This window comes from Apteryx rowi, unplaced genomic scaffold (assembly GCF_003343035.1).
Source record: "Apteryx rowi isolate R43461 unplaced genomic scaffold, aptRow1 scaffold_241, whole genome shotgun sequence".
NCBI lineage: Eukaryota > Metazoa > Chordata > Aves > Apterygiformes > Apterygidae > Apteryx > Apteryx rowi.
In genome coordinates, this window is record NW_020448764.1 from 1,076,351 (window position 1) to 1,089,213 (window position 12,863).

Sequence of the window (12,863 nt, forward strand, 5' to 3'; positions counted from 1 at the left end):
GGTCCAGCAGCACACCTCTCCTTGTTGGCTCCTCCACCACCTGTGTCAAGAAGTTGCCACCAATGCCCTGCAGGAACCTCCAGGACTGTTTGTGCCTAGCTGTGTTGTCTTTCCAGCAGATATYRGGRTGGTTGAAGTCSCCCATGAGAACCAGGGCCTGGGATCGTGAGGCTACTTCCAGCTGTCTGTAGAAGGCCTCATGCCATGTCCATGCTTTCCTCTGCTGTTTCAGCTGCTGTCCTAGTGATGAGTACACATCCCCCTGATTGCTGTACTCTACAGTTCCTAGAACTCACATTTATTTATATTTGTTCTTGGAACCAAAATGGTAAAAATAGCCTAAAGGCCATGGAAATAATGAGGGAGGGGAGTATAATGCATTGCGCATTGCTTTCATGGGTTGCCAAAAGGTGGAAACCCCGTTGATTAGAATTGACATTTCCCATGTCTCAAAGTTAGCCTACAGCTCGCTAAGCTGACCTGGAGGCCTGGGAAAAGACATTCTCCATTGAGTAAAGATGCCACCTTTTGGAAGGAAAAAGAGGAAATCTGAAGGGAAAAAGAGGGGAGAGAGAAAAGAAGATGAAAGTGGGAGGTGGGAGGAAGAAGAAGATTAATAAAGTGAAAACAAAACCAAAGATACAAAAACCGTCAGAGAAAAAGCTGCATCTAACTTAGTGTCCTGACTTGGAGTGTGATTGTACCATGTGTTTGAGAAGGGAGTGTAAACATCTCTAATAACCAGAGGGGTGGAAAACTTGTACCATAAAGAGGTCTCGCTCTCATCTCAGATAATCCACTGTTTATTTAATACCCAAAGCCAATGTTCCCATATCCTTTCCAAACTTTTTGTAAAAGGGTATATTGTAACAAGGTGTTTCCATTAGCTATATAAACACACAATATTTCTAGGGCTGGAATCAGGGTGCTGCACTTCAGCATGAAAGRATAATGATTTTCGTATGGAAAAGTCAAACCTGCAAGATGCAGCTGGTATTTACAGAGCAAAAGATGAAGTGAGAGGTAAAGAATGAAAAACGGCCTGGTCGTCTTCAACTTTGAACTAAGCTTTGTCATTAAGATCTGTGCAAAGTACTGTGAGCTGGTACTGCCCAGTTTTTGCAGCAGTCCCCGCTCTGGGGCCACCATTTAGCAGAGGTACAGATAACCCCCAAATGCAGGGCTGCAGACATCCCTGTCCTTTCTCCTGCCCCGGAGGGCTAAACAGTCGTGTGGGCTGATTCCTGGTCCTAGGTTGATATGGCACCAACTGGTTTGCATCCATGCTGCTTAGGGCTATCTTGTCTCGAGCAGACTTGTCTGGGAGATAAATATTTGGCATAATGTGAAACAGAGGCAAGCAGTGAGGTAACAAGGCAGGATGGATGATCCCTGCCCAAGCTCCTTCCCAAGTCCTCTTTTATAACACAGGAGAGATGTGTCTGTAGGAGAGCAAAACCTAGATCATGCTTTTTTGCATAACCTTATCACAGAAATGATGCTATAATGTAGGATGGTGCCCTCAGGTATCTGGAAATTGGTTGATGTTACTGCCCCACCGCTTGTTTTGCCCAAAGAAGAAGTCCGAGGTTTTACTGGCAAAGGTTATCCAGGTTGTTACAGTAAGGTTTTAACTATCTAGAATTCAGTCAGAGTAGCTATTGATCCAAATATCTCATGGTCTCACCCAGCCATGTAAAAACAGTGGTCTAGTGACCAAACAGTGTATTTGCCTTCCCCCTCAGACTGCATAGTTTTCATTCTGTTTCCTAAATAGCTGTAACATTGGGCTTCTGAATAGAGCTCCAAATGAAGATGCTCATGTTTGCAATTTAGTTGTACTTCTATATCTCTTTCTCCTCTGCTCCCCTTTCATCACTGTTTCTGCCTCTGCTCTTTCCTTGGCTTGCTACCTTCCCACTCCTCCCCCTCCCTCCTTCTCTTCTCTTTGCTGTATCTATTTTTACTGCTTCTCTCTTCTTCATCAATCAACAGCTTCCCTGGCTCTTTCTTCCTTTGCTTCTCTCCCAGTATCAAAGAGCACAATTTTTTACTGTATGCATGGGATTAGATGCTTAAAAGGCTGGTTTGACCTAGAGATCTGTCCCAAAGAATATTTAAAGGCATGCTTTCAAGAAGTTACGAATGCAGGCTGTGTATACAAGCCCATCATCTCTGACTTCTTAGATGTATTCAGCTTTCACAGCATGCAGGGTTGAAGTTCCAGGAACAACTGGGTATTGCTTGCTGGAGAATGATACTAATGCACACTTTCATGCATCTGTCACTGGGATATTTCAGATTTCTCTGACAAAGAGGATTCTCACAGCACACTGATATGGTGGCAAATATTGATATGCCATTTTTGGTCAGACAAATGAGAACATAGGTTGACATTAAGGAACTAAGGTCACTTTGTCATCATCTACACTAGACAATTGAATTGACTTTATTAAATGAATCCTTGACTGTATCACCAGCATTTATTGCTGGGAGTGTTAAGACCACTCCCRGTTTCTGCTGCAGTGACACAAGCACTGATTTCTCTCAGACACTAGGTTTTCTGGCTTCCTGTCTGGCCGAGAGTGATGCACACGCTGTGCATGACAAGAGCATAATGGATGAGATGCATGAAATTTTGACAACCCACTACTAGAACATGCTTTCTTTTAGGAATTTTGCTATGTAGTTTCAGAAACAACATTGAAATAACGAACTGTATTCTCACACAACCAAATTTGGCCTAGCTCCACTGATAAACTAAGAGGTGGCAACTGAAATCTTATAAAAGTGAATATATTTTAATCTGGTATAGAAAGGGACTATGGAAATCACAGTAACAGGATATGAAAGAACTCAAAGGTTCAGCAAAACTCATAAAGTTACCGACAAAATACCAAGAAGACCCATAATTAATAGGAGCAATAACGTTTGCTCCTTACCCAACCATTGTAATAAAAATGAACTACACAGTAGCCACATTTACTAAACATCTAACACAGAGTCCCATTCATAATTGCATTGATGGGTTTCTGAAACAGATAAAATACTGAACACTAACACATTCTGTTACACAGCTTACAGGGGACTAAACATCATGATTCAGAATTAAGCTAATACTCAACAGGGATAAAAGCAGCATTTCTTACTGGGGCAAGGCTTGAGAAGACTGAAGGTTTAAATGAGGTTTCCGGCATCTGCAGGCAAAGCTGYGAGAGAGTGGAGCATAGGCTGACCTCCGTCCTGCATCCAGTCACATATATTGTTCCTTGTGGCAGTCCCTGCAGAGGGACCCTTCTCCTCCCCAGTCGCTGGGAACTGTCAGTATAAGACATCTCTCCTTTGACATCGCAGTATAATGGACCCCCCCAAATAGCCCTCATGATTCTGAATGAAGTGCAAAACGTGTCATTGCCTCCAATTTGTTTCAGACTCCCCTTTCACACCTTCCCTTCTTCCCCTAACTCAGACAAACAGCAGAATAGAAAAGTGAAGTAATTTATTTTCATTCATTTTGGAGGAACAGACAGAGAAGCTTGTCATTTCTCTTTTAAATATTTGGAAAACGTTGTGAAATTAAAATGAACAAGGTCATATTAAACCTTTTTTTGAGCAGGTAAATCCAGCAGTAAACTTTAAAAAATATCCTAGATTTTGTGCTGGCACAGTTTGTGACTCTAACTTCACTATCGAAAGGAAAGACTCTTTCAAATTAGATCTGTACAAAAGGTGAAGTTGCACTTTTGGAAAGCAATTAAACATTTATTCACTTCACTTTCACAGTATTCACTTCTGCTTGCTGAAGGAGACACTTTATAGCTCTGTTTGAAACAACTTTCTGTTCCTGCCATCCCACAGGGTGACTGCATCACTTGCTGCTGCTTTTTGCAACAGCTTCAGCACTGTTTCTTACTTAACTTTCTGCTTTATCCTGGCACCTATTGATTTATTGCAGCCACAATGTGATTCCGCCTCTGGAGCTGGCATTTGCTGCTTAACCGCCCCTAAGGAGTTAACTAGTTTTATTACATAATCTGTTTAACATTCTGGATGAATAGAAAATGCACGCCCTCCCCCCCCCCACCTCGTACAATATGTTTGTGCACTTTAAATCACAGTCCTCTGCAGCTGTGTGTGAGCCCCACGCCACTCGACACGCCAAGACTCTCTGCGCGTATGTTTGGGTGCGCGTGTGCATGTGTGCGCACAACTTGCCCTGTTGCAGCTCTGCTTATGCTGTTGTGATTGCGTGTGTGCATATAGGAGAAGAGAGGAGAGCGAGAAGGCAAGACAGCCTGCACTTTTAGAATTACAGGAAGTACCRGCAGCAGTTGCAAAGTGTGAAAGCAAACTCTGCCACTTCTTGGATTGCTCCGAGTGGACAGACCACCTCACATAATGCCATCTTTCGATGAGGTTTTAAAAGAAGCTGGGGAATTTGGAAGATTCCAAAAGAGGGTCTTTTTCCTCCTTTGCCAGACAGGCATAACTTTTTCCTTCCTATTTGCCAGCGTGGTTTTTCTTGGGCAAACACCGGAGAATTATTGGTGCAGGATCCCTGGGGCGGCTGAACTGAGTGAAAGATGCGGCTGGACGCTCGAAGAGGAACGCAACTTTACGGTGCTGCCCCTGCGGCTGGCAAACAAGTYGTCGAGCAGGGAGTGCGAGAGGCTGGACACGGCATGGGACACCTCCACCAGCTGTGCCAACCCCCTTGCCTGCTACAGCAACCGCAGCACTGGCAGCCTACCACTTACTGCATGCCACGATACCTGGGTGTATGAGGAGCCCCACTCGTCCATTGTCAGCGAGGTAAGGAAAATCCCAATCTCTAATCAGCAGCTGGTGTGGGATTATGGCAGTAAAATGGGATTGCTACTGCAGGACACAGGGAAGGCTCATTGCTTTGGTGACTGTTTTGTCTTACCTTATTTGTTGCTTCCCACGTCCCAGCAAATTGTGAGAACGAACGTGATTAAGTGTCAGCATCAAACTTTCAGGGAAAGGTGAGCTGATCTGAAGGCTGCCCCGTTTACACTGCCTCTCCCAAGCCGAACACCCCAAGCAGAGATGGCTCTGTTGCTAGAGGAATGTCAGGATAAAATAAAGAGTTATGTCCTTGCAACTGATGCTTCTGGTGACCAGTTAGGGCCAGCAATTTTGGGGGTGTAAATCAGCTGACCACCCTGAGTGTTACTGGTTGGCACCACTTGATGATCTAGATCACTGTATATACATAAAATGTTCTTTGTATTTCCAGTAGTAACCATTTAGACCTGCAGGTAACAAAGAACTGACGGCTCACTGCCCTCCTGACTTCTGAAAGGAAACAGTAGAGATGGAGATAGTAGAGAAAAAAAACACACATTTTTTCCCAAAGTTGCCATTCATCTGTCCCTGAAATGTCATAGTTAGAGAACTAACTGCAGGCTGGCTGTTACTGCTAGTGGTAAGTGCTGGCAAATGTAGCGACTTTTTATTAGGCTGCTAAAGGCCATTTAAGATGCTTTCCTAGGAAATCCTCTGTGTAATCTGTAATCATGCAGTGGGTGTGCTGTGATCTGACTCCAACACACAGTCTGCACTCTAAAAGAGTGTATTTTAAGGTCATCTTGACAATAACTGTCATCAACACAGTGCTGAAAAACATGAAGYGCATTTAGAGAGATGAGGCAGCAAATAATCAAGGTGCACCGCAAAATGTGTCAAAGAAACTGTGTGCTCTGGCTCCTGCTTGTTCTATAAGCGTCCCACCGTGGGTTTTGACTAGGTGCTTGAGCTGGAGCTGGGCCCTCTGAATCACAGACCAGGGCACAGCACGCAAAGACCTGAGCAAACACCAAACAGAAAGCAGTGCTTGTCCTGACCTTTCAGTTCACCCTCCTTCCCCATCCAGCCAGATCCTGGATCTGCTCACAGGTTTCAGGGTCTTTGGAGCAGGAGCTTTGTGCCCTGAGCACTGCACTGCACCCATTCTAAGCAGCTTTTGCCAGGGTTTATGCTTGTGAAAAGATAAATAAGAGCAACTGACTGGTCCTAGAGCAAAGCTTTGGAACTGGCTTTTGTGTAAAATCACGGCAATGGAGGCTGCTCTGATGGCTGTGAATGACACACAGGGAGTCAGTGTCAAACTTTGGTCTCTGGGAATGACATATCTCTGCCTCCATTGGCTGTTGCAGCAGGGGCTGGATGGGCCAGGAAGACGAATGCTGCTCAGAAGCTGCAGCCGGGCTCAGGAGTAAACCACAGGAACAGGCAGTGGCGGGAAGGTTACGCTGCTGCTTCTGGTGTAATTTTGTCAGAGAGTTCAGAAGATTCCAGTCATGGTGTCTTTCATTGCTGGTATATCCATGCTAGCCATTCTCCTCAGAGATTAAAAAGGAAAATAAGGARATTCCATTTCTTTTCTTGTTCCATTTGTTATTTTTAGCTCTTTAGCCTTTCTGTAGCTGAACCCAAGTAAGCTTTTCCATAAAATTGTGCTCAGAGTCCATTTATGGCAGCAGCTTGCGTATCTAGTGAAGGCACTGTGATTTTCTGGCAGCACTGAGCCACAGGGTATGATTTACAGAAAATGAAACCAGTGTTTGCATTATAGCAATTAGTGGGAGTGAAAGGTTGAATGTTTTCTGGCAAACACCTTGTCAAGCTGCACCTTGTTCCCCACATGTCCTGAGAAAAGCCTCCAGAGCCATGGAGGGGAGGAAGGATCAAGGGATGCTTGGGGAAGCACCTGTGCTCCCAAAGGTGCACATTGCCAAAGCCAAAAAGTAATGGCCTTTGAGTAGCACTGTCTTTCCCCTGTGCGAACCAGCAGGTCCCATTATCAGTGTCACCGCTGCGCCTAGCGGGGCTTTCGCTAGCTGGGGGCAGTGGGTGCCCGGCTGGCAGGGCGCTGGGCTGCAACCCGTGGCATTTGCCTTCAATCCCCCCATTTTGCACCTTGTTTGCCAGATAGACCACATCCCACCTGAGGCTTGGCGTCTCCGTGTGAAAAGGAATCACATGGCATGCACATTCTCACTCAATTGCTTTGAGATCAACTATTAAAAGGAGCTTAATATGCATTAACACATTGTATACCCAGCAAAGCCAGTTTAAATCCCAGATTTAATCTAGTCTCCTCTAGTTCACCTGAGGCCTTAACAAATCATGACTCAATCAAAGCAGATATGTGCTCTGTTTAATCAGATCGCCAAACATGACTTTTTCTTTTCTCATGTGTCTACTTGTAAATGCTTTATTTTGTATGCGTGTGTGAAGAAATGTGCTTTGTTTCTTTCAACTTCTAGCACTTTGTGTCTGGCTGAATCAACAGTGGAAATGGCCAGAGAGATGAAGTCAAAAGGATGAGTTATATGATAATCTGAAGAACACATGTTCAGAAAGAGAGAGAAAGAAAAATCAGAGATATTGAAGGAGTTCTTGCAGACTTATGGCAAGCACAGAACTGGTGTGCATTTGCTGCATTGCAGGGGAAGAATCAGACAAATACAGGCACGTAAAGCCTTTGCTAAGTGAAGATGCCATCTCACAGAGCAGGTCTGGCAGCCCAGCCACAAGCTATTGCAATCATTTCCGAGCACCCCAAAGTAGCTAAAGCAGATGGCTGGAGGAACTGATTTACGAGGAGTTGCAAAATGGATGATATTGCAGTGCCTGACATCATTGCTCTGATTTCTACATGACTGACCATGCTGTTTACTACGTACTATGTCATCCTAGATAGCTATCTTCTGCAAAGAGGTTCACAGTAGTGTCAGCAGAAGGAAGCAGCAGAAAAAGGGGGGATGTGGTCTGATAAAAAGCCCCTTCTGCTTTGTAAGCAGTATCTGAGGTGCCTGCTGCAGTGCCTGCTGCTGTGCGAGTCCCTTAGTCTCAGTGCTGGGGTACAGCTGGGGCCGGGAGAATCTACCAGGCCTTTCTTCCTTCAGGATCTGAGGAGAAGAGCAAAATCCATTAAGAAATCATCATAGGAACAGCACTTGGCAAAGCCAGTTAGCTAGGTTACAGACAACAGAGCATCACTAGAGATTCCCTTGTAAAAGCTTTCTTTGACGTCTGGTTGGCTCTGAGAGCAGGCCCCCCACTTCTGCACCTACACATCTAACAGTCTCTGTGCTCCACTGTTTTGGGTCAGGCTTATCCCTGATGGCATGCCAGATTGTAGGAGGAGCTGTCTGTGGATGTGGCATGAACAGCCAAGCACTGCAGTGCCTGAATTAGCCTTGAGCAAAATAGAGCTGGGATGACTTAAAGGTTTCAAGATATCAGCAAAAACCTCTGCTATGTGTAAAACTTGTCAGTCGCTCCACTGATGCAATGGTATCATAGGTGGTGAATTTGAGTAAAGGGCGTAGGTCCAGTGCAAATAGTCTCCCATTTAATTTAATGTGTCTTGTGTAGCTCCCTCTGAAACTGGAAGAGGTAACTACATGCATCAGTAGTGGGATGGGAATCAAGCGGCTTCTCAGATTTTGCTTGGAGAAGGAGGCTGAGGAGGTAATTATTGAGCTAAGTTCATTCCTGATTCATGCCAGCTGACGTCTTCTGAAATGATGCTGGACATAGCAGGTGGCTGGCACTTCTCTAGAGGGAAGGCTGGCCGACGGTAACACTGATCGCAGGGTGCAGAGGACAGGAAAGGCCGACGTTTCTGCTCTGTAGATGGAGCAGGTGGAAAAGCAGGAGTGCCTGGGGCTCTGGCGTGGCAGCTTCATGCTGGCCTGCCAATCTGGGAAGAGAACCCAGGTCACCCTGAACTAGGAAACCTGCTTCCTGCCCTCTCCTTCTGTGTGATCTTCTGATGTCTAACAAGGAACATCTCCTTGGTAGAACACTAAGGTTCACAACATTTGTATAAACTGAGCTTTTTTTGAATCCACTGCACTTTTTGTTGATCAAAACTGGCCCGATTATTTTAAGAGTTATAGCAGAGAGACACATGTACCCACAACATGAGAAAGCCAATAAGTCTAATTTCCTCAGGAACCTGTGCTGAAGACTGGGTCTTTGACCTTTAATACTGCTGGGCTTTGGCACTGCATACTTCAGTCCCAGTGGAGAAAATCTAGCACTCTGCAAAAGGGTGGCTGATAATAGCTTGCAAAGTGATAGTCATTTTATTCCAACATTTCTGGCAATGATGACTCCTAGAGGCATGTGAATGAATTACAATCACCTTGTCAGATTGAATAGCATGCTGTGGATGAGAGGGAGAGAGAAAAGGCTACCGGTTCATCAGCTGCCACAGCACAGCTGGCATATTTTGGGTTTACTAGCAGCTTTTTTTAGCAGGAGTTTAGCAGAAGGGCCTGATTCCAACATGCCCTGTCTGCAGCAAGTCTTTACGCTATAGATGATGTCATTTCAAGACTTGGCAACAATTTATTGCCAAAATGTGACGTCTGAGGTGGTCAAAATCATCTGAACATATTATCCTATTGCACCTGCTGCCAATAAATCTTCTTGTTCCTCTTCTTGCCAGCTGTCTCAGAAAATAACAGCCAGTCAACATTTGCAGAGGGATCTGTAAGTGATGCAGTAATGTTTCTCTCATAGTTTTTACAGCGATTTAGAGCAGAAGAGAATTCAGCAGTCAAGCTCAGGCTGGAGAAAGAGCAGCTGCTCCTTTTACTCTCCTCCTCCAGGACAATAAGCAATGCACTTCTCCCTCAGAACACTGATCTATTTTCATGATTGTCATTGGCTTGGCAGTACCTGCCTTATTCCCACCATCATGATGGGATAAGCAGTGGAGGGAATGGGAAAAAGGGTGAACAGAAGAGCAGAATGCAGCAAGCACTAAGTTTCTTACAAAACACTAGGCTTTCCCTGTATGAGATGAGCTGGAGCACCTCCTTGCATGGGTTACATCACTGGGGCTATGTTTCTCTCACTGGAATTGTGCTAACTCATGCTTGCTGAGGGTTTAGACTTTGATTTTTCTTACTGTTTTTTCAACAGCTGCTATTTTCTCTCCTTTAGGAGACGACGAGTTTCTCCACCTGCCTCTTACTTTGGCCATGGGTAGAGATAAGAAAAGAGAAGGACAGAGAAGGTTTCCTTCCCTAGAAAGCTTGATGAGTCTGTGTGGTCCAAGCAGCAGGGGCAGCAAGGGTGCCAGGTGGGCCTTGGCGCTGCCGCAGGACAATGCTCATGATAGAAACACCATAACGCTTTCAGAACCAAAGCTATTACTGAGGTCCTTGTGTCACAGTGCACTGGGGACAAAGTAAAGGCTGACACTCTGTCTTGCTAAGTGCTCAGCTTAAAGCAAGGCATGGAAAGGGGCAAAGTCCTTTCTTAGTCCCTTAGTACTCTGCTTTGGCAGAAAGAGAAAAAAAGGTCATTTCTCCCTTTCCACTGCATGTTTTTGAAGAGGGATTTGTTGTATTAAGTATGAGTGAAGATACCAGTTTGACAGCCCAGAGAGATGGGAGATGATTTGCCTGGCAACAAAAAAGGAGAATGCAGCAACAGTAGCAGTCTCCCCAAATTTCCTTAAACAATGAACATTTCCCTAAGCCTTTTGCCACTGGGAGTGAAAAATAAACCAACCTCTGCTTGCCCACTCATCTGGATGCCACCTAGAACACATGTGCCACCTAGAACTGTTGGTGTCGGGCTGGTGGACCACTGCAGAACTTGTTGGCTTGTAGAACTTACTGACTAAAGAGTTTCATCCATCGTTTCGAAATTTGATTGCAACACGCAATAAAGTGCTTCCAAACTTCTACTCAGAGGTGCTACATTTTGAAGATTTTTTAGTGACACTGTCATTTAAAGCAATGCATTTCTTCAGGGATAGACCTGCTAAGGTATCTTAGGGCATGCTCTGTGCAGAACTACTGTAATTCTGTACAGGGCTTTCATTTTAATGTTCAAGACTCTAATGGGTGGGAAGACATTCATTATGAAGATGTTCTTCTAAGCAGAAGTTTCCAGCTGCCCACACTACTGGGGTAGAAGGGACTGATTTTCCCTACTCTCACTCTGTTAAGGATATCATGGAGGGTGATGTCCTGAAGGAGCTGGTTCCTGCTACCTGTGGGCTCTGTTTGAAACACCTGATTTTTGCCTAAGATGGCAGTTCATTGCCAAAGCTGAGAGGAAGGGAATGCAGATTTGAAATGTTTATCAGTTTGGGCTACACAACCATTTTTAGTCATCTCCCTAAATGGAACGAGAAAACAGTTCAGGCACATGATGCTTTTTGTCTTGCATTGGATAGAAGCTGTGCAGGCGACCATAGCATTGAATGCCCAGAGAAGCTGCAGTGCTGTGTGGTGCACACTCACTCGTGCAGTGAGGGTCTGGCTGAGAGCATAGCAATGTGGAGGAAGGAGATACGTCCTTAGTTGGAGCTGGCCAGCCTGGGCTTGTTCACCCACATGATGATTGCAACGAGGAGCTGGTTAGCTAGGCTTTAACAAGCGCTTGATATAGATAGGACTATAAAGTTCAATGAACAGGCTAGGGAATGGGGGGTCTAAAAAACATAAGGCTTTCCTTTCCTTTTCCCCATCCTTTCCCCTACCATGATAAATGTTTCAGCAATTAAATTTCAAGTCTATGAAGGAACAGGGACTGAACATGAATATGGTGATGTTCCCTTTCTGCTCTGTTGTCCTGAGTGAGCTTAATCAAGCCAGGTAATTCAAGTGAAATTGGAACTGTCTACTTCACAGTGTAGCCATGCACAGTGAGGACACTGTCTGTGAACAAACACACCCACAAATGCACAGGGAGGAATGGAAGGTAAACCCTGTTGACTTCAATGTCTCCCATATGTTTCTCCAAAATGTGTCCCAAGTTTTGCAGGCAGCTTGTGCATGCTGATGCAGCAGTGGAGGTGAGGCTACACCTCAGCTAGACCCCGGCTTGCCTAGGGTTGTATGATGCTTAGAAAGGAAGCATTAGTCTCACACTTCTTGTGCAGTTTATCTTCAGTTGGGGTGGCTATAGCTATTCTTCCATGGAGGTACCAAACTGAAAAGTTCAGAAAGAAAAAAAGAAAAACAAAGAAATCAGACAGCTGTGGTCTAGACAGAGAGAGGGCCCTAGATTTTTTTGATTCTCGATGTTACTGATTTTGGAAACAAAGCAGGGTCACAAGAGCATAGTCTGTAACATTTAAAGACCAGATGTTGCAATTTTTTTGGTGCATTAGGAGAAGAACGTGTAGTTTCAGGATATGGGATTTCCTATTACTCGCTGGGGGAAATGGTTGCTGACAGGGATAGCTCTCCTTCTTCTTGATGTCACTGAAAATTTATATGGCAATGCCCCGGTCAGTAAGTGCCTCACAGTTTGGACTGCACCTGCCTGTGCATGGACAGCCTATGTGGCAGCAGTGCAAACATCAGCCCAGGCCTGGATGTGAAAATGGTCCTTGCAGAAGCAGAGGTGAGGTGGCACTCCTTTCCCTTTTTGTGCAGGCTGCTAACAGGGCTTGGGAGATGTTTTGGTGGAGTGTCATACAGGACTACTGGCTAACTGGGAACAGGTTGAAATCCTGCGTAAACGGTGCAAATGCTTTTCCTTCAAGTTATAGAGATGGGGAAAACTATCAGGCACAAATAAACCAGGTCATAGTTGAATGAGTGATGTGGGTCTGATAGGTCACTTAGATCAGAAAAAGATTTCTGTGCTGTCTGCAATTATCTTGCAAAGGTTTCATTCTCTTTTAAAGGTTATGTTTGTAAATGAAAAGCAAGATGTTAACAGGGTGATCATTTAAATGCTAGATGCTACATCAAGCAAACAGAAAAGGTTCAAGAATACTTTTCTGTATCAGAAGTTATTTAAATACATAGAAAGGAACAAAGTGCAGGACTAATATAGGAGTGAACAGGTTAACG

At 44.7% G+C, this 12,863-nt stretch overlaps 1 protein-coding gene across 9 annotated transcripts in view; it reads left to right on the forward strand.

Moving 5' to 3' along the window:
- Positions 1-12,863, forward strand: part of SLC22A3 (solute carrier family 22 member 3) — a 68,923-nt gene that overhangs the window by 27,848 nt on the left and 28,212 nt on the right. For 6 of the 9 annotated variants that reach the window (XM_026066444.1, XM_026066449.1, XM_026066446.1 and 3 more), the window contains one exon: positions 4,512-4,812. The exons of 1 other annotated variant lie outside the window; for it this stretch is intronic. In XM_026066444.1, the coding sequence (XP_025922229.1) occupies positions 4,512-4,812 (301 nt within the window). Of the gene's footprint in view, positions 1-4,155; positions 4,813-7,292; positions 7,498-12,863 lie in introns of those variants that run through there. 2 more of the 9 variants (XM_026066452.1, XM_026066451.1) reach the window with 2 other exon arrangements.